This window comes from Rhododendron vialii, chromosome 1a (assembly GCF_030253575.1).
Source record: "Rhododendron vialii isolate Sample 1 chromosome 1a, ASM3025357v1".
Taxonomy (NCBI): Eukaryota; Viridiplantae; Streptophyta; class Magnoliopsida; order Ericales; family Ericaceae; genus Rhododendron; species Rhododendron vialii.
The window spans coordinates 9,455,313-9,477,753 of NC_080557.1; the positions used below are offsets into that span (position 1 = coordinate 9,455,313).

The window sequence follows — 22,441 nt, forward strand, 5'->3', positions numbered from 1 at the left end:
TCTCGATGTACCCATTTCGAGATAATAAATTTATCGTTTTGCCGAGGAAAAAAAATTATTGTATTTGAAATGTCAGCGCTCAACTTCAGTGGTAAAATGGATAAGGTGGACCCCTAAGAACAAATATGGTTGTAACGTCTCTGCGAATATCATGATTGTGAGGTCTGATCCTTCTGATATACGGTCACAGATTCCCAATAATGGGGGCCATGGAATTAATTATAGTCCAACATGTCTGTCCACCAAATGAAATTGTGCTTTTATAGTTCGGTCTTGCTATTGTCAGCCCACTGGGCTGACAATAAACAAACTAAAAGACAAGAAAAACACGTATTTCTGTGTACTTTATACACCCTTTAAAACACATTCACACTTTCATTATTATCAGCCCATTGGGCTGATTTTAGAATTTTCCTTTATAGTTTTTTGTTTTCTTCGGGAGGAACAGTTCTACAGTCAGGTTCCTAAACGGATCCGACCGTACAATTTAAATCTCCGGATAAGTTAGCGTAGCCACACTAGTTATGGCCCTTCACTTATTTCAGGGTACTTATACGATGGAAAAACGATGCCCAAACCTTAAGAAGTACTCTCAAAAGTTAGACGTCTGTCTAAACCACTGGGCCAACCTTAATGTGTGTTATGCTTTGATAGGTTGCATGGATAGGTGATTCCATTCAAACAGTGGGTATTATTTGTGGTTAGAAAAAGAAGTCTCTCTCACGTTTAGATTACGAATGAGGTGTGAAATGACAAGAAATGGTGTATTAAAAGTGATATATTATGAGTAAATGACTTTCTATTGTAAAGTGAAAAATAAGTATTTAAAAAAATAAAAATCTTAGTGAAAAGGGGCTTAAAATCTGTCACATTCAAGAATATCAAAAAAACTTCTATTGTTTGGTTGGAGAAAAGCCTCATCTTTCTCTAATTTCGATTGTCATAATCACAGTCTAATTTCACAAACTAATTCAACCATGTCACATTTTGTTTATATGATGATATCCTTTTTTTTTTTCAGCTCAATTGATTTAGAAGTTAACTAGCTACTTTAGCTCCTTCTAACTTCTTAAAGAAAGTTTCCAAGTGGGGAACTCCAATTACCAATTACTAATTAAAAGTACCTTTAAATGAAGTTAAATTTACTCATGTAAAGAGTCTAATAATTATCAGTAAAACTATGGGTACCCCATTTGTACACTACGCGTTCATTTCGTGGGACTCATTTTGGAGTCCAACACAAATAATCGGAGGTGCTCTATTTTGTTGAAAACATTTTTGTAAGAATTACCGTAGAAAATTAGCTCGGTTCGATAGCGATCGGTAAAGGTTTCATTAAGTATAGCATTTGTGACCTAGGGCACAATAAAAGAGGATGAAGGCAACATGACAGCAATCCCTACCACTACATGGTGGTCCAATCAAGGAATGACACTTAGGCACAGTGGGTTTCAGTCCAATAGCCCCTCCCCATAAGGAGAGAAAGACTAATTATGTGATCAATGTCATTTCTCACTTTTATTTCATATGCAAATTTAGTTTTTCTCAACATCTATTCATGAGTTTTCCATACAAAATCTCTTTGTAAAAAATAGAAAGATTTAGTCAAGTAACTTATAAACATATTTATATATAGCAATAGAGACAGGGGGAGAAAAAAAAAAACTACGTATATATCCCATATCTATAAGTAATTTCTGACGTAGATACATCTGGAAGTACTTTTATAAAAGAACACTCCTTTTGACGTGAACTGAAGTTTAAAATCCGATGCACATTTTTGTTATCTAATTTTTGCATAATTTAACTAAATGCCTTTGAAGGAAGTTATGTAAAATCGTAATTGAACCAATCAGTTACGCATTTTCTTCCCCCTTAATTACTATATATATACACATATATTACATAAATTTAAACTTAATTCCGTAAAATAAAATTGAAGGAGGCAACAATGACAATGATTGGTGGTGGGTGTGGTGTTCCAGTCAAAGAAGTGGGGTGGGAGGGAGTAGGGTTCTAGTTGTGCTTTCTGCCTACAAACAAATTCATTAGGAGACAAATATGCCCTAAAAAACCCTACTAGTATTAAATTAAATCACAGGAACCAGGCCGTTCGGCTAAATAAGCAACTTGGCTTATTTTTTTGTTTTTATTCAATTTTTTTTTTCATTTGTTAGTTTTTTTGTTAATTTTGGGGGGATTATTACTTCTTCATGACAAGAGGAATCTAAAAAGTAAAAAATTACGATCGAAATCTATTTTTTTTTGAATAAAAACAAAAAAATTGGCTTATCTTTGTCTTTATTCAAAAAAATAAGGTTTCAATGGTAATTTTTTACTTTTTAAATTCCTTTCGTCATGACAAAACAATAATCCCCAAAAAATTGACGAAAAACTAACAAATGCGAAATTTTTTTGAATAAGCACAAAAACATAAGCCACTTGGCTTATTTAACCCAACGGCCAAGCAGAAAAGACAAAATACTTCAAATCCCTCCCTACCAATCCCCACATGGCATTATCCTTGATCAAAGTCCAAACCACATGGTTTGCTCCTTAAATAATGTTTGCTCCTTAAATAATTCATAATGCTTGGTAGTCCGACAAGTGAACCGGAAAATGTCCCGAAAAGAGAAACCAGAGGTTCGGATTCACTTTGATGTGATCCGGACCACTGATTTCTCTTTTCGGGATATTTTCGAGTTCACTTTTTGAACTACCTAGCATTGATCTTGAATAATCCTTGCCCACTATCTATAATCACCAATATTTTAGAATTTTAATCCTAATTCAGACACAAAGAATATTCTAGGATTGTCCAAGTTCATTTTTTTATTATGACTTGCGTGTACATTCAACAATGACCAGTAAATAAAATAAAAAGATTCATGTTAATGCGAATCCACGAGAGAGGGAAATTCATAAATTGATATAATATGCTCTAATAAAAGTACTTGTGAATATTGTAAGTACAATAACAGAATGCATATTTTGAAAAACGGAATGATGAAAAAGAATTCAACCATTTATGTATCTAACCTCAAATTATGGGACACAAAACTTAGGATCCATGTGCCATATCATAAACAAATTGTCTTTTATTCATAATTTTTAATGTTTGTTATACTTTTAAATTATTTACATCATCTTGATGAGAGGAATTAAAAATTTAAACAATATGATAAAATATTTTCAAAGTTCACTAAAGGAAAAATTTAAGAAAAGATAGTTTTCCATCTTATATATTCTGTCTTTTCCCAACATTTTTTTTCAAATTTGATCCATAGTTGTATATTTTTGTGATTCTTCTTGTTCAGATGGATGTTAAATGTCAAATACTTTGAACAAAACATAACAAAAAATTACTAACCAAGAATACTTTATTTTCCCTTTGCTATCAAGAATAGTCATCATCTTTGAAAATACTCCAATTTGAACTGTCCGTTAAGAAAAATAAGTACTTGTTTATTTTTTGAATTAAAGGTGATATATTGTGAAAAAATAACCTATCCCATAAACTGAATAATTAATACTTAAAACATAAGAACTTTAGCAGAACGGGGTCTTATTTTATTTAGTCTGAACTGTCCCTACTGGAATTTTTTGGTTCGTGTCTTTATATAATTAAACTTTGGCCCTTATAATTTTAATAATACCCTCCACACACATTATATAAGTATAAATTTTGTACCCAAACCATATACAACACCAACCCATCACACCAAAAGTCCAGTCCAAGCCCATGGAAACCCAGAAGAAGGGAGTCATGTATGTCTACAAGCTGGCCTCCGGAACTGATCCAACCCCGGAAATCGAATCCCCGGTTAAAAAGCCCGTGGTGCCGCGGGGCTATTGGGGGCTGAGGAAATCAAAAACTTACCGGGAAAGCAACCACAGTGGCGGCCAGAGGGTGGTGGAGGGCGGAGGAGACGTGGTTGAAGTGAGGAAATCGGTGTCAGCCGTGGGGAGGAAGTCGGTGTCTCACGTGGAAACGAATGTGGCATCGGTGGCGGCGTTTCTTCAGGTGAAAGTTCTAGTGACTGACATGCCCGGATTCATGCAGGTGCATGCCTTCAGATGTGCAAGGACTAGTATGGATAGTTTGGAGAAATTCAGCTCCAAGCATATTGCTCATAACTTGAAAAAGGTAATATTTGTGCTTGATTACTCCTCTATGTTTCTTTGCATTCTTCATTTATATATATTTTTTTGTGTCAAAAGGGTAGGAACTATCAATATTGATAGATCAAAAGATGGTCATCCTTGTCAAGAGAATACAACACCAAATAGGAGGCCTAGATTTCTAAGTTTTGACTCTAGAATCTCGCAAAACAAACGCCAGCCAGCTACGTACATAACTAACCTGGACGACGGGGAGCACCACCATTACCTGCCGAATCTGGGAAAATCCAGACCAGGACAACATAACCCCAAGGGAATACCCAAACCATAATAGAAAAGAAAACAAACCACTTTTCCCCTGATGCGCTGCCAAAAATCCTGCACTCACCGCCTTGGAATTGATATCGACTGCTGAAGGAGAGGTGGAGACTGAGCTCCGACCACGGCCTCAAGTCTTCCGATCTTTAGATGTACGGTCTTCATTTATAACTGTCTAGCTAGTGTTCAATTTGTTTTCATAAATCGGTCACCGACCCAATAGACCTATTATCCCATAGGACTTATCCATCGTCCACTAACGAGGCCCATTTAAAATCAAGACAAAGCTTTTATAGACGGACACAATATAAGAATTGATAACATGTGAGTATGAGTTGAAATCTAAGTTACCAAAGGCGCGTTGAGATCTCTGCTTGCCAGGTGACTACTATTGTGCTACCCTGGAGTGATTGTCCAGTGTTCATTCAGATCAAACAATAGGGGTTTCCTTATCTATCAAATAGATAGAAGAAAAAATCAATCTCTTACATATTCTACGTTAAATCTTTAAATTTGAAAATTTTGAGAGAACGAACATAAGTTTGAATAATAAAAACTAGTTTCAGTCGTGTAAATCTAGCTATATGCTATGCATTTCCTCATTCTATGTGAGTTTTTGTTTCTTGGTTGACTTGAGATTAGATTAATCATTGTGTTTGATTTGTAGTTTTGAGATTTATTTTTTGAGATAAAAAAATTCTATAAGTTTGCGTATTTTTTCGTCTTTAGTAAATCTTTTTAATATTTTAACAAACTCTTTTACTTTTTGAATGAAGGTACGTTATGTACATTCAAAAAGTAAAAAAATTGACGAAAAATCATAAAAGACTAAAAAACATGAATAATGAAACAGTCAAAATTTTTGGAAAGATTATTTCTGAGAGGAGAACCAAACAAAGTATTATCTTTCTTGAATCCCAGTCCGAAGAAACCCAAAGTGTGAGGCAAATTTTGAGGGTGTCTAAGAGTGTCCACACCACCTATGGATGTCGATCATTTTATCGTCGCCATTGCTATATATCTTTTGGCAATGATTAGTGTCTTTCTATAAATAAATAAAAATAACAAGTTTCTGAGCACCCATATTTTGCCCTCTTTTTTTTTTTTTTTTTTGGAAAAAATCGATTTTCCACTATTTTCAACAAATTTTCATGCCTAACTCTCTTTTTTCTGAAATGATCTGACAATTATATTTCCTCAAAATATTTTTTAAGAATCTCCATAAAAATCAGCTCGATTTGATAATGAGGAGTGGAATTGTTGTGACCGGTGTTTTTGTGTTGCCATATATGGTAGAAATATGGCATTTGCCAAATTTGAGAGGAAGTTTAGTTTTTGGGCCGGGTGTAACATTCATTTTGCCATATCTCTTGTGCCATTTTATCCAAGTGGTATGCAATTAAGCTCTAATAAGATCATTTTATATTGCTTAAAAATGACATCCAAAGAGGGGGGAAATAAAAAACACAAGCAAGAAAAAAGAGAAGTTCTGTTCACAATTCAATGTTTTGACGTTGATGACTGCATAAAAAGTAGGCAGCAAAAAGTGTTTTTGATGCAACTACAGTAGTTTCTTGGATTTTTCTTTCCTGAAATCATTGAATTCTGTTCATGGTAGTTAGATTGTCCAGTAGAGCTTTGAATACAATTTGTATGTTCATGGAATTCTCTCTCTCTCTCTCTCTCTCTCTCTCTCTCTCTCTCTCACACAATTCTGTAACATGCTCACATGGGAAATGTCGGGAGAGACCAAAGGAATATGAACACCACATGACCCATATATAGGTCCCATACAGAGAGATCTTAGCGTCTGATCTTGTCCGGATTCGTTGTGAATTTTTACCATTTATTATGTGGAAACAGATCATTTCTTCCAGTTATTGAAAACAAAAAAATTGTCCTTTGCCAACCAATTTTCTTTAGGGACATATGATTGCCGGAAGGTTTGGGTGCCAACCTAGTTGGAGATGTTTATCTCCTACATTGATGCATTTGCTTGTCCTTTTAATCTCTCATATCATTTAAATCTGATCGTTAAAATCCTTTTTTTCCGTTCAAAAAAAAAAAGGGAAAAAAAATTGATCTGTACTTAGTTTTTGCCATAGTGGATTTGTTCCGGATCTACTAGATGTTCAGTACCAACTGCCAAGTACACATGGCATACAAAATTATCCTTAACCAAAGAGTAATAAGTAATAATTCAATGCTTCTGGAGAACCGTCACGTGATGCATCTTAAGCCCATCTTTCACTTCAGATTCCGGTAAGCCTCACACACTTTATCTTAGGTTTCTACATCACGTGGCGGTATCCAAAAAAAAATGAATAACTTTTCGAATCCGAGAGACTAGCCGAGTCAGACAACCTCACAAACTTTATCTTATATATATATGGTTGCAAATCTGTCCTGCAGGAATTTGACAAGGTGTATGGGCCGGCCTGGCATTGCATTGTGGGCTCAAGTTTCGGCTCCTTCGTAACCCATTCCACTGGCTGTTTCCTTTATTTTTCAATGGACAAACTCTACATTTTGATTTTCAAAACAAAAGTTCAGAGAGCTTTGGATTAAATACAAAAGTCTCTTTTTCCAGGAGATGGATATATATAAAAATAAAAAAAAGTAAGTCCCCATTAGTTGATATATGGAATTGGAAAGGTGTTCCATACCATTCAAGTTCAGGTTCGGGTTCGGGATATGAATGAAATCAAGAGAGAAGAAAGATCGAGTCATTCGGTGAATTGGTGGAGAACACACTTGGAGACAAGGACAGGGGCACCACTATTTCAAAATTATACAAGTACAAGTGTGCATATATATGTCGTCATTGAAGGAAATGTTTTGTAAGTTGAACAGTGTCTCCACTTGCAACAATTAGTATTATACATTTTCTCAAATATGATAGTAGTGTTTATTCCTTTACTTATTTATTTATTTATTTTTGTAGTGGTTAACTATTTGTTTCCCAAGCCTTTATTAATGATACGGGAAAGAGCACATCAAAAGGAGTCGATGAGTATAACTTAGTTTGTTTCATTGTCTAAGCTCCCATTCCACTAAGGTTCTTATCTTTTAAGTTTTTATTTTTTATTTTACGGGACAGGTCATTCTCTCATAATACATTAACTTTAATTCAAAAAATAGTTGTATAATGTCGTAGGATTGTCCCGTTTTTTCTATGTAAATCTTGCGGATGTAGTCCTCAATACGACAAAGCTCGCCCATGTAGGATGCCCGTTCTCTTGAACTTAACTTAAATTTAAGAGTTTTGTCCTTATTTAAATTTTTTTTCGCATTTGTTAGTTTTGCGCCAAACTTTTATGAGTTATTGGTTCGTTTCGACGAGAGGAATTGAAAAAGTAAAAAAAAAATATAATTACTTTTACCATAGTATTTTGAAAAATAAGAACAAAATTCCTAAGTTTAAGTTAAGTTCAAGAGAACGGAGTAATTTTAGTTAGGGGAACCTAAGCTTTTTTTTGTTTCTTGCATTTGTTACTTTGGTGATGGATTTAGAAAGGTGAACGAGCCAATAAGTCATGGCTAACGCGAGAGGGATATATGGGTGGGAAATTTTGTATCCAACTATACTGATCATCATATACTAATAGGCATCCAATTAGCATGATTTTACACATCGTTTTTTCGACGAGATATGCAGTATGAACGAGACCGATCAAGGGAACGGAAAGTGCCGGACTGCACAGAGTTCCCGGCAGAACAGCCAACCACATGCAACTTCAAAGCAGGCAAAGAGAGAGATATTCTCAAGAAATCGAGGAGGATTCTGCTTGCGTCAGGAATCCTCAATGGAGGTCAATGAAATTTACCCAGAAATTCATAGTCAATGCTTGATGCCTCGGATTGGACAGCTTCTGTGCTTGTCAACGTGGTAGGATCTAGTCATCACAGTTAGAAAGCTACTCCCTCCGTTCTTATTTAATAGTGTTTAATAGTCTTTTATAGGGTGAATTGCGTGCAATTTATAATGTTTTATTGATTCGTCTTAACGAGATAAATAAAAAAGTATAAAATTAGAATCGAAATTCATAATGTTTTTAACAAAGAAAAAAAAATTAAGTCAAAAAGATTTTGTTTTTTCAAAAAAAAAAATTGAGTTTCAATAACAAAGTACTTACCTTTTTCTTCTCGTCGAGACGAATCAATAAGTCACAATAATACGAAAAAAATTGAATAAAAACAAAAAAAAATATCATTTCTTACTTTTTTAATCTAACCCTACCGATTTCGGCGCGTCAAACACGGCTACGGCAACCTCCTAACCATGTCAGTACTTCCCAGGTAGTTACAGTACTTAACAACTCTTCATGTAAACAAGTACAACCAAGTTTTTACCCAAAAAAAAAAGTACAACCAAGTTAACCAACCACATATGAAGTTGTGCATCTATGACTTCCAAATATCCAACATACAATACATTCGCATATTAATTTTGCTAATACTGCATGTGTTCTACTGATTTCATTTTGTATCTTTCAAGATGAATGAAATTCAATTTGTCTATAAAAAAAATACACATATTACAAATATATATAGATATATATATATATATATATATATATATATATATATATATATATATAGATACACACACACAGAAATTGTCCTAGTGGTTCGGGCGGATGTCCAGACTTTTGGAGTATTCCTCAAGATCTGTGGTTCGATTTCCCACCAGATGAGTGCTTCGCCACATCTAACCGTTGAAAAAGGTTGAATTACCCTGAGCGTAGGGCTAGGTCGTTGTCAGCATAAATACAGGAAGTCCGGAATCGTACCCACAGAGATAATTTTTATAGCTAATTCGGATTTGTAAATGTAAGGGTTCCTGGCGTTTAGACGGCCAACTTTTGATTTTACTTTGAAAGGTGGAAATACTCCTATGAAAAAGACTAGAAAATGAGTTTTTACTAAATTAAACAAGCGGCAAAGTATAGAAGTTCATAACACTCGTATAACTTAAGTCATCTAACCATTCTCAACGAAAACTCGGTTGAATCGCACAGCATAGGCTATCAACCGGAAGATTTAGCTATGAAACCAATAAAGACTAGAAGTATAGTATAGAAAACAAGTAAGCTCTTTCGTTCTTTTGGCAAACACGAACCGAGACATCGCTCCGAAACCATGTGAGCGAGTACATGATCACCGGAGATTAACATCGGCAAGCTTTGTTACATAGAAGGCGAACCCTTCTCATTTTTCAAACCGAACCTCAAGTCTCAAGTTGAGAAAAGCAAAATTAACCTAAGTCACGAGGCGTTATTCACCCCAGTGCTAAGCCTAATCGACTACTCACACATACTCAAAGAACTAAGCATGGTAAGAAATTGAAGCATAAGATTTAACCGATAGAACCGGAAATAAACTTGATATTAGTGAAAATCTAAAGCGTAGCTACAATATTAACATACAACAAATTAACGGGAAACAAGTACCTTGAGTAGTTCCTAACAAAATTGCACTTGAAAGCTTAAGAGCTATGGAGTTTTCTTAACTAGCAAAAAAAATACATAAAGCAAGAAATATCTAACCTAAACTAACTCCTTACCTAGGAGAGAGAAGAGGGATATTTATACAAAAATCAACTTCCTCCCTTAAAATATCTCAAAAAGGTTACTATAAGTAGCAAGTTTTCAAATATGAAAGGTTGAAAAATTGTAAAAAGCTGTCAGTAAGCAATCTGTATCTATACAACCAAAACGGTTGTATGGATACCGAGCTGCTATGTTTGTGTTGGGAATTCTCCGGAGAGGAGCTGTATCGATACAACCAAAACAGTTGTATGCATACGCTGTTCTCTGAACAAAAGATAAGGCCACTGTATCGATACAACCAAAATGGTTGTATCTATACAGCCTTGTTAACTGTAGAAATGGCCTCTAGCTTCAAAACTTGGCATCCGATGCTTCCGAACTTCACCCAATGCTTCATATCTTGCTTATTGGAGAACGGTGGCACTTGGCCTTGAGTACTTGGTTGCACCCGGAGCATTCTTTAGCGTTCAAACGCGCCTTATTTATACGAATTACCTGAAATACACAAAAACCTACCTTACGTGCAATATCGCATAAAAACGACAATATATATGTACAAACACAACATGCTAAAGGACTTAAGCACCAAGAATATGCATTATTGGGTGCTTATCAGTGAGTATCCTGAAATAAGTATGGGGCCGTGACTGGTGTGGTCAGGCTAGCTCCCCCAGAGGTTTTGATTGCACAGTCGGATCTATATAATGGCCTGGCTGTAAGGTTGTTCCTCCATTACCACAAAAAAAAAATTTGGATAGAGATGACAATCTCACTCTAACCGTACCAAATCGATTGGTGTTATATTTAACGGACTTTTTTAATCATGATTTTGGTTTTGTATTTCAAAAAACTGGTTGATTGGGTTTCGATTATGGTTTTATGTGATAACTGCACCGAACACCGAACAAAAATCGTAACTGAACCGCAAGAAATTACTCAAATACCCTTATATATACGTACATGGCTATTTATAATGATGTAGTTAGAGTCGGAGGATTCATGCGTTACTTGCGAGGTAATTGCCATTTGTTTTTATATTTATTATAGTCTTGACATTACACGCGTATTGGTAAAATTAATTTAACTCCTTGCTTTTTGGTTGAATTTGATAGCTATGAAGATTGAAAATTGAACGTTGGAATTGGAAGCTGGAATTTGATAGATATGGTGTATTAGTTTGTTGAAAATTTGATGTTATTTTGTTGTTGGATTAATGGATATTTAGTGTCTTTGAACTATGGTGCATTAGTTAATTTGTTGGCATTTTCGGATATTTTGTTGTTGGAGATATAATGTATTTACCTCTATTAACAATGTTGACCACCGATTTTTGTGAAAAACCGAACCAAACTGATAGCCGCGGTTTCGGTTATGAAGTTAAAATAAATCGCCGAATTATTGTTATAATTTGGTTGTAGTTATATGTTTCAGTTTCGGTTTGGATTTTGGTTTTGGTTTTGCCAATAAGCGAACCACACCGTTCCAGGGTTGCCATCCCTATTTCTGCATGCCGACATGGATTTGGGAAAGTTGAATCCAACAGACAACTTGTTCCAATTTTCATATATAGCCTCCTCTTGAAGTTTAACTCCTTTAAGTTTTATTGAATCATTTCAAGAACTGTCATAGTTTATAGAACAAATTTCACTTACACCCATTGTTTTGCCTATGTGCAGATATCAATAATTATATAATCACACACAATCACATGTGTGTGAGGTCCACCCCATTTGTGAGTATGTGTATAAGTGTTTGTGTGATTGTGTGTGGTGCTAGCATTATTGACCCTGACGTTCAGTTTATGGAACATTCCCACTCTGTGCTTTGTGGAAGATTACATCCGCACCCAATTCCTAGATTTAGGAAATTTGATATAAATGTCCTCATTTTTTTCTTGAATCTAACCAATAAAAAATAAGAATTTCATCCAAGCCATTTATAATCTATTAATTAAAGAGTAGAACATTTCTGTAAAAAAATTATGTTGATCGAACAACGATAACTCAATGATCGAATAACATTATTCTTGTTAAGATGAAAGGCAAATTTAAATTTTTGAAATTTTCCTTTATAATATATTATATTCAACTATGAAGTTTCCATTGTGCGATTGACTTGAATTTTGATATGAATATAATTCTCGTTAAGCTTGACAATATGAATGGTTCGGATTCAATTTTTGGATCGGAATGAAACCCATATTAAGGGCACAACTGGCCTACAAGTCTTAAGTCAAAACTCCGTTAATCTATACTACTCTTTTAAATGTACGAAGGTGTTTTCTACTTTTACTTTTCCACAAATACCCCTATCAATTGCCACAAATCACTGCCCCAGTGATAGGCGCGTGGAATTCATGAATTTAAGCGCCTAAGTAGGGAAATTAGCGCGTTAGACGTGCATTTAATTCTCATTTTTCCATTTAATGCGTGCACGAGGTTGGATTTTGTGTTTGTGCCTAATTTGCAGGAAATTGAGATGTTTTGGCGCTAATGAGAAGTACCCGGTAGGCCGTGATAGAGCTTGTGAGCGTGAAAGGCTGTGGAGACTAAGTGTTGGAGTGAAATTGACGAGGAAATCACCGTAGTCATTCGCGAGCGCTACAAGAAAGTGGTACAGCGCTCAGAAGTGGATAGCAAAGTCCACAAAGTGATCAGAGAGTTGGCTAGCGCTACACCCTTTTTGGTGTAGCGCTACCTAAAGGTTAAGAGAGAACATTGGCCAAAGCTAGGTCAACGGACGTCAGCATTTTAAGGGGTTCGGTAGCGCTACAAGGAAATTGATGTAGCGCTACCGAGGGGCTTAAAAAGGGCCTCGAACGTTGACGTTTTGGGTTAAGCCGGTTCCAATTCCGATTAATTTTAGGATTTTTATTGTTTTTAACGGGGATTAATATAAATACCTCGTTTTAAGTTAGTTTTAGGGTAGATTTTTCATTCCAGACTTTTACGTAGCAGCTTTTTCACTAACGTTGTTTTGTTTTCTCTCAGTTCTTAAGTTTTCTGCACTATTTCTTTCAATCGCTTGGATTCTGGTAACGTTTGTCGAATTTCTTCGTTAATTAAAGTTGTTCGTTATTATCTATTCTACGTGGATCTTTCTTTTATTTTTTTTTTCCGTCTCTTCTGCAATAGATGATCATGTTTCGATCTAGGGTTTTATTTTTTGTTATTTCAAGCATGCGTGAGTAGTTCCCCAGGGTGCAGCCACGGGACGAAGGCGTCCTGTGACTAGTTTAATCAATGTTTTACCTCGGGTACGAATTAATTCATTTTTACAACAGTTTTGGGATATGAAAGAAAATCCCTTTCTAATAAACAAAACCCAGGCATCATCAGATTTTAAATGCGCATGAGAGCTGGTGACAAGTGGTGGGCATTTATTAGGAACCCCTTTTTTCTTATTCTGAGATCAGTGAATTGAATAATTGTGTCCCGAGTAAATATTGGTTAGGCTAGTTGCAGACGCTGGGTTCCCACGGCTGTACTCTCCTTTAAATTTATAGTTAATTAAATCAATTCAGTGATTTAGGTAGTAAATCAATCAATCAAACAAAGGGTGGCTACCTAAGAGCCAGATTAAACTAAAGTTCATCACAATTGAGTCAACACCGTCCGTCCGTCTCTGTGGTTCGACTCCGGTACTTCCGGAATTATTGTGCTACATTGGTCGAGAGTCCTACGCTTGGGACGCGTTTTTAGTCTTTATTTATTAATACACCCGACAGGTCAAGCATTTTTGGCGCCGTTGCCGGGGACGGCGACGTGTGTTCTAGAGTGTGAGTTTTCGTAATTTTTGTCTTTTAGTTGAGTCACCATAGGTAGAGAGAGGAAGGTGTCCTTTAAACAGGACCCTCTTTATTATCGCGACCCGACACATCGTTTAGTTCGAAAAGAACTGGAGTCGAGTCAGCCTGTGCTTTCTAGTTTTTCCTCTTCTAGTTTAGAGTCAGACTCAGCTGATTACCAGTCAGAGTCTATCCCCATTAGTGGTCTTCATATAGAGTTACCTTTTGAGTCAGTTAGTGTCAGCAATCCGCTTTACCAGTCGGAGATAGAGTCAGAATCAGAATCAGAATCAGTAGAGATGGGGGATCGGCAGGTAGTTGTTCAGCCGTCTCTGAGGCAGCACATGCATCCCGAGAGGACTACTCCTCTCGGACCCATTGTATTCCCTCAAGAGACACAAGAGGCACGCAATGCCTTTACAGTCAAACCTGGTGTCCTTAATAGTCTCCCTAGTTTCCACGGGAGGGAGTGCGATGATCCGTACGAGCATGTGCGGACATTCGAGGGATTAGTGCGCAACCTAGCGTCTAATACCCAATATGAGAATGCGTGCCTCAAACTGATTGAGGCGACGTTGAAAGATGGCGCGCTTCTGTGGTTCCGAATGCAAAAGTCTCAATCCTTCACCACATGGGCACAAGTGCGTGACGCATTTTATAGGAAGTACTTTTCTGAGGCTAAGACTAAAACTTTTAGGCGTCAAATCCAAGGTTTTAGGCAGGAGAGGGATGAGTCATTTCTCAAGGCATGGGAGCGTTTCAAGGAATTGCTCCTAAGGCTGCCACACCATGGCTTTGAGAGAATTCAGTTAATCGGTTTCTTTCATCTGGGTCTCAACGCTGAGTCAGTCCAGCACATAGAATATTCTTGCAAAGGGGACGATTTCTTGTCCAAAACAGCGGACCAGGCTTGGGATTTCTTAGATGACCTAGCTGATAGGCAGAGGGCTTTAGAACCATCCGATTTTGAGCGATCCGGACCTTCTGGGTCCAGCGTTGTCCCGGTTACCATTCGTGATCAGCGACTTCAGGCTCAGGTTGAGAAAATGGCTCAGAGATTAGAGGAGCTAGAGGTGAGGCAGGTTCGTCCAGTTCATGAGGTATCAATTGAGGAAGTATGCGTGTGGTGTGAATGTAAAGGGCACACCGCGACGGTTTGTCCTGGGTTTATTGCCGCCAAGGGGGCGAGTCAGTTTAATCAGGAAGAAGTCAATGCAGTTAGGACCTGGGATCCTTATTCTACCACGTATAATGCGGGATGGAGGGATCACCCCAATTTTGGGTGGTCGGACTCCAGACCCGTAGGTGGAGGCCAAGTTCAACCCCTTGCGCTACCTCTGCCACAACAGTTTCAACAGGCCCAATCGTCCAGGCCTCTTCAGGGTCAAGTCATTCCATTCCATTTCCAGCAACAGCCTGGTAGGGGGGCAGGTCCATCAACTCGTGGTCCTCCCCCAGGTTATTCACAGATAACCGCGCGTGATCATAAGTTAGAGGATACTGTCAATTCCCTGATGCAGTCACAAATGACATTTCAGACGGAAACGAGACAGCAAATTGGGGCCCTTACAACCCAAATGTCACAACTCACTGCGGTTGTCAGTCAACTGCAGCAGGAGAAGGGTAAGTTTCCAGCCCAGGGTAGTGCAGCGGGTGCCCATTATTTGGGAAATTCTTCAGGTCCTAATGTTCAAAACCAGAATCAGGAGGAGGCTAAGTCAGTCACCATTCTCAGGAGCGGGAAGGAGATCGATATGTCCATCCCGCTAAAGCAAAAACCAGCTCCACCCCCGGAGCCGGTTGATGCACCAAGAGCAACTCCTGATATTGTTGATGTCCCTAGGAAGGAGGTAAAGGATGATGAGGAGTCACCTGAGGTGGTAGTGCCTGCAACTGCGGCCCCCATGACTCCAACGCCACCCGTTGCTCCATACCCAAATCGCTTGGTGGCGAAACCTAAGGTCAATGTGAACTTTCAAATGCTTGAATTATTCAAGAAAGTTCAATTTCCTATCTCTTTGATGGAAGCCATTGACGCAATTCCCCAGTTTGCTAAGGTCTTGAAGGATCTGTGCACGTCAAAGCGGAGAACCAAGAGTCAGGATAAAGTGCTTCTGACGGAGCAAGTGAGCTCCATTCTCCAGGCTGAGATCCCTACTAAGTGCAAGGACCCTGGTTGTCCCACCATCCCTATAGCTATCGCGGGCCAAAAATTCGATAAGGCTTTGTTGGATTTAGGAGCAAGTGTCAACTTGCTCCCCTATTCGGTATACTTAAAGCTTGGCCTAGGCGATTTGAGAGCCACACCGGTCACGCTACAATTGGCCGACCGGAGTGTGAGAGTTCCAAAGGGGATGGTGGAAGATGTTTTAATTCAAGTGGGCGAGTTTCTTTTTCTTGTCGACTTTATTGTCCTAGATACTTGCCCAATACCGGAGGTCTTTGAGAAGACTCCTATCATCCTTGGCCGTCCTTTTCTAGCCACTTCCAGTGCTGTCATGAATTGTAAAACTGGACAAGTCCAATTGTCGTTTGGGGACTTGAAAATGGAGGTGAAAGTGTTTAATGCAGAGAGCCGAGTCAAGATTGATGAGGTGAGTTTGATCGACACGCTGGTGCAGGAGCATGTCGATAATATTTTATATAAGGATCTTCTAGAGATAGCTAAGGAGGCGTCATTCTTAAATTCTCCAGAATTAGGGAGTTTGATGGAGGTGTTGGTCGATCCTGGGTGAAGTAGGTGAACTGGTTGAGGCGTTGGTCAATCCTGTTTATTCGGATGACCCTATAGTGTAGCCGTTGTGGCTACGTTCCGATGGGTAGCTTTTGCGTACCACTCTCTTCATTGAGAAGTGGACCCGGCCCCTAGTAATAGGGGTACCCATCATTGACTTGGGTCTTATAGCTTTTGCACGCCGCTATTAAAATAAGGATCGTGTGCCCAGCTCCGGTTAGTAAGGGCATTTTTGTGTTGGTAACATTGGATTCTACTAATTAAGTTCTGTTGTTTTTGGGCAATCTATTTATTTTTGTCTTTTATTTCTTAGTTCTTTATTTCTTGTCTTTTGTTTAGTTATTTTTCTTCTCTCATATCAAAAAGAAAAAAATTTGAAAAGCGAAAAAAAAATTGCATCATGGTCTTGTATAGCCACCCGTTTCTTGCCCACCGGCGAGGGATGGGGAGAAAAGTATGACACGTTGATCGCGTGAAGATTTGGTGGAGTATTTCTCTTTTTATTTTTGTTTTGGGAGCTCGGATACCACGAACCGGGCGGAACTAATGTCTTTTGCAGAGTACGGTGATTGGCCCGGAGGCTGGGTGACAGGAAATTCCTCGAACATCGGCCGAGGTCATGGTGGTTGGCTGCCACCCGTAGGTCTATTTCTTCTCCCTTGTGCTTTCTTTCGATGTGTCTCCATGCTCTGGGGACATAGCATGTTTCTAGTTGGGGGGAGGGTGTACCTTGTACATGTTTTGTTGCGTTGCTAGGGTAATTTTAGGGTAAATTTTTATTTTATTATTATTATTAATTTTTTTTTTTCCAGGGGATACATTTGTTATGCTTGATTGTATTGTTAGGCGAGCATGTTAGAATTAGCCGAATTATTGTGCCTGTTTTAATTCAAGTTCATGCATATATTTGACGCCTTTGTGAACATGTTAATGCTGTCGTTACGTTGAGTAAGTGTCCCCGCGTAGTTAATAGTGCATCCTGATAAACATTCCCATATTCTTTGTTTTCTTTTTCTCGCATTTGCGGAAAATAGTAGGCTTTTGTTTCACAATTGAGTAGCTAGATGTTTTGCATGCATTTGTGAGAGTTGGTAACGTGCATAGGGGATGAGACAAGGCATTTTTGCATGATTAGACCACTTATGTGTCCCTTTGTCCAATCTTAAACCAGTCCGAGTCAGTTCTTGAGTCTAACCTAGGAAACCGGTGTGTGGGTTGGACTATAGTTTGGGGGGTCTAGCATTGTGCATCATGGGTGTCTTATTGCATTGGATTTGGAGCATCGTTGTCGTCGGAAGTGAAAGTGAAGAAATCTTGATGGGTGTCATGTTTTGTAACCAAACCCAACCTTCAGGCCATAAAGCTAAGTCGAAAAAAAAAGAAAAAGAAAAAGAAAAGAAAAGAAAATGTGGAGTTAAGGCAAGTTGGGAGAAATCAGCACCTACTGGCACATCAGAATAAGTGATTGTTTGATCATGTTATAGGGCAGTCCTCGACTCTGTATCAACCGCCTCAGTTTCCAGATTTAGAGGTCAGCGACAACTTTGCCGAGAGCAGTTTGGTTGATTTTGGATTTCCATGATTCATGAAGCTAGGGTGGTGGTGTCATTTTATGTGTTTATTTCATGTTTTTCAGTGCCGGTGGATCAAGCATTTTTGCAGCCCACTTCTCTTCCCCACACTTGCTCCCAACCGATCCGATGCAACACTCCAACGAAATCATGATACAAACAAACAACGGTCTCGCAAACCAGCTTTACCGCCTCCCTCCGTTTGCCCATACTCCTCACCCGCTTGACTCCACTGGCAACGTCCAGGCCTTCAACGCCTCACTCCGTCTGCCCATATTGCTCAATCGCTTGGCTCCACCGCCGACGACCAAGCCTCCAACTCCAACAACATACCGGACTGAACTGAAGACCATTCCAGTAACAGTCCAACACAGGTAACCCATGCATTCAACTTTCCCCCTGCCTTTGATTGCAAACACTCTCTCCTTCCCCCCTTCAAAGACATCTTCCACCAATGTAAACAACTCTGTAGAAAAAAATTCCACACGCAAACTGTTTGACAAAATGCACCTTTGAGTTCTTTTTAAAGCATGTATTCCACTTTCCCCCTGCCTTGAGTTGCACCAATGCCAACAATTCTATGTTATACCTTCATAACGCACACCAACTGTTTGCTTGACTGTGCCTAGAAAGGCAATTGTTCTCATCTGTCTTGTTGTATTTGTTGTTGTTCTATTCTGTGGTCCGGAATTGGACAACATACAACGTGCCTTCTCCAAAAGAGTCCTGTTCATTCGTTCAGCCACACCATTCTGCTGAATGTACGAACGTGTTTTCTACTTTTTGCTTCCCAAAAATGTCCTTAATACCTGCCCCATCTTAACCATCTTCCAATCGTGGTGGCACCCTTTGGTTATCTATCACAACTGCCGGTATGTCCCTGAGGTCCCTTCGGTTTGAACCACATACAATGGCAAAACATATTTGCCCAACAGGATTGGGAATTGTCTTCTTCTCCACACTCTCTCTTGAATATGAGTTCCCTCTGCACTCTATTCACGCAGTAGGCACCCAATCAAAGGCATTCTCGTGTAGGTGACTCAACGTAGAATTTGAGACGGGAAAGGGTAGGATGGATGACAAGAGTGACACTTTTCCTTGCAGGGCCGCGAAGGTGAGTCAACCTTCTCTCTCTCTCCCTGGAAGAAAACATAGATAATACTAATACCAATCATGATGAACATTTTTCATAATATTGTATTCATATTCCCACATTGCGGATCTTTTCCGAGTGCGAAAACCCACAAAACATTCCAGCTGCACCCATGTTTTGTATTGGTGGAAATGCTTCTAACGTGTTCGACAAAATGCCTTTTCCATATTGAATGTCAGTGACTTTGTAGGAAACATGGTTCTCCTATTCTTTTTCCTCTTTATAAGTCTTATGTTCTACGTGTAGTCATATTGACACATTTCAAAAGTTACATGATCAATCGTGGTGGATTTTGATAGCATCATCTATGGATTAAAATGATACTAGAACTTATGGAGCATTTTTACCAGTTTTTTTTTTTTTCATTTTTATGTTCTCACTTCTCACTAGCATGTTCACTACTTCCGTTGGCTTCTTCCTCGTATTAATGAAAAACATGACTGTGCGCATAACTTCACAAAGCACATGATAGTTATGTGGAACAAATTGATTAAAGAATGAGAGAGAGAGAGAGAGAGAGAGAGAGAGAGAGAGAGAGAGAGAGAGATATTGATTTCTATTGAACTTGGTTTTGAACTCCATGATATGAAATAAACATACACAAGAACACACCGGCAGAAACACCTCTAAGAGTAAGAAACATGGTCCCATCAACATAAACTGAGGAAATATGATCCCATCACACAACTTACGTTTTACTGACTCGAACATTATTCAACTCAAGAAGTTTCACACGGCATAAAAACGACATGCACTAAAACCATGACTCATACTTGGCTTGTTTGCGTTTCTTTGAATGCTACTGGTTCGCGGCTGTCAACAAAAGTCGCAACCTGAGACCTTAGGAGACAACGGATTGATCAAGAAGTAACATCTTAACATCAATCCCAACGGGGTTGTCTTGGTGGTCGTCAAAACTGGGATTTAGGGGCTTACAATCTCTTAAGGTCTCCGGTCGAAACTTTGCAAACGCTGTTAATTCTTCTGGTGCCAGTCTTTATGGGGCTTTGTTCCAACTTTTATTGTGAGCGCTGGAGGACGGTGGGATCGGTCCCCTGCAATTAGTCGAGGTGCGCATAAGTGAACCCGAACAATTGAGTCATTTAACACATCCTCAATCTTGCAACATCTATATCTCGTAATAATTCGCTTGGATTGACTAGGTTTCCTTTGCAGTGGCCTTGACACTTCAAAAAATTTCGTTTCTCCATCTTTCTGCTCTTTTGGCTTTTCTTGGCTGAGCTCCACTGAGAAGGAACTGTCATCCCATACTACCCCTGATGAGCCTTGTCTTCTGAAGGATATCGTCGACCTTGGCAAAGCGGCTTGCCGCGGCTGCTCTTTCAGCTTTTCTTGGTTCAGCTCTGCTGAGAAGAAGCTTTTATCCCATACTACCCCTGATGAGCCTTGTCTTCTGAAGGATATCGTCGACCTTGGCAAAGCAGCTTGCAGCTGCTCTTTCGGCTTTTCTTGGTTCAGCTCTGCTGCAAAGAAGCTTTCATCCCATACTACTCCTGATGAGCCCTGTCTCCTAAAGGATATCGTCGACCTTGGCAAAGCAGCAATGCTCACTTTAACATCCTTACCGCCGTGATGATAAAGATCACTATCGGATCGACTATGTTTCATTGATTGCGGTTGGCTTGAGACCCTGGGTTTCTCCCTTGCACCATCTTCTTGTTGCACTAGCCTCGGTCCTTCGGGTTTTTGCTGTTCTCCATCTTGTCGATCTCTCGGCTTTGCTTGGTTTAGCCATACCAACCCTGAGGAACCTTGTTTCCTAAAGGATATTGCAGACCTTTGCAGACCAGCCATGCTAGCTCTCTCTATCTCTCTCTGGTCTGCAACTATGATCTGCTGCATCCTATCGTATTAAATAGGAAACCGGATGCTGAACTCATGCGATTTTCGAATTTCCTATTCGTAATCTACGCATATAGTCGTGGGCGTATGACATAAAGGAAATATACGGTGAGATCATCGGATCGCAACCTAACCATAGATAAATATTCTTGTGGAGTACAAATTAAGCAGCATGCATGATACCCAACTCCCCTCTAGATATATATATTCCATACAGCCCACAGTTTTTAAAATCGGCCGGTACCAACCGTATCGGTCAGTTCGTAGTTCGTACCGGAATTTGAGGATTTCGATTCGGAGATAGGCCGGTATAACGGGGAGAGTGGAAATCACAGGTGAACCGGCCGATCTCCAATACGTATCGGTCTGTAACGGATTTTGTGGACCGGTTCGGGGGAAAACATTCATGAAGGAAAATTTTCGGTTCGGGAAAAAGGAAAAAAAGAAAAAAATTCGGTTCGGGAAAAAGGAAAAAAAATGTTTGGGTTTAACCGCAGTGTGTGAGCAAGGCTGAAATCCCGGATTTGCACCCTCTGCGCGAATAACTCGTGATGCGCACCCGGTTAAGTGATTTCCAAATCAGTTTTCTAAATTGCCGCCCATTTTTCTAAGCGCGCGAGACCTCTTCTTGAGTTCTCATTCACAAACCCACTAAAATGCAAATTCATTTAAAGCAGATAGAAGTTTTGTAACTTACAATGTGGAACTAGAGAAAAACACCATGTTTTACAAATACACATGTTGCAACATTATTCTCATATTTGTAAAATCTTATTGACTTGCGGGTTTTAATAAATTATCAAATATTTCACATGAAGAGAATGGGCTATTACATGTCTTAAATTAATTAAAATGTGATAATTTAAGCCAATGTTGGAGGCAAAAGCCGCAAAAGTATATTTTTCAAATTTTATACATGTTGCTGATGATTTTTAAAAATTTACGACCGCGACATCCGATTCCTGCGACATATCACCGATATGTCCCAATACCGATATACCGCGACCGATACCACGACGGCGACCGATACCGCGATTTAAAACTATGATACAGCCAACCAGGTTTTTCATTGGGCTAACTCTGTATAGTGACTGCAAATAATAACCCAGTTTTATGCAAATCAGCCTACTAGTTAGGGGGCGGATCCCGTCGATCAATTTGGTTACCGACCAGTTCAGTCCATTTGATGCATCCGAGCCATCTTTTTAAATTTGGACTGTACAAAACACTTTCGGACAGCCCGGATGCACCAAATGGACCGAACCGATAGGTACCAAATGGACAGGATCCAATCCACATAGGTGGTATCTTGGATATTACAGAAATGAATTACAGAAGCCG

General features: G+C 38.9%; 2 protein-coding genes and 1 non-coding gene across 3 annotated transcripts; 1 reads left to right on the forward strand and 2 right to left on the reverse strand.

The window, feature by feature from the left end:
• The first annotated feature begins 3,675 nt into the window (after nucleotides 1-3,675).
• LOC131300573 (uncharacterized) lies at nucleotides 3,676-7,371 on the forward strand. Its single transcript, XM_058326481.1, has 2 exons — nucleotides 3,676-4,147; nucleotides 6,853-7,371. Exons 1-2 carry the CDS (start codon nucleotides 3,743-3,745, stop codon nucleotides 7,006-7,008), a joined length of 561 nt encoding a protein of 186 aa, XP_058182464.1. The 5' UTR covers nucleotides 3,676-3,742; the 3' UTR covers nucleotides 7,009-7,371.
• Nucleotides 7,372-14,466: 7,095 nt separating this feature from the next.
• LOC131309075 (small nucleolar RNA R71) lies at nucleotides 14,467-14,575 on the reverse strand. Its single transcript, XR_009194751.1, has one exon. It is a non-coding gene; the product is annotated as a small nucleolar RNA R71 (small nucleolar RNA).
• Nucleotides 14,576-19,790: 5,215 nt separating this feature from the next.
• On the reverse strand, nucleotides 19,791-21,205 carry LOC131300581 (uncharacterized). The gene has a single exon (XM_058326494.1). It carries the CDS (start codon nucleotides 21,098-21,100, stop codon nucleotides 20,213-20,215), a length of 888 nt encoding a protein of 295 aa, XP_058182477.1. The 5' UTR covers nucleotides 21,101-21,205; the 3' UTR covers nucleotides 19,791-20,212.
• Between the last annotated feature and the right edge of the window lie 1,236 nt (nucleotides 21,206-22,441).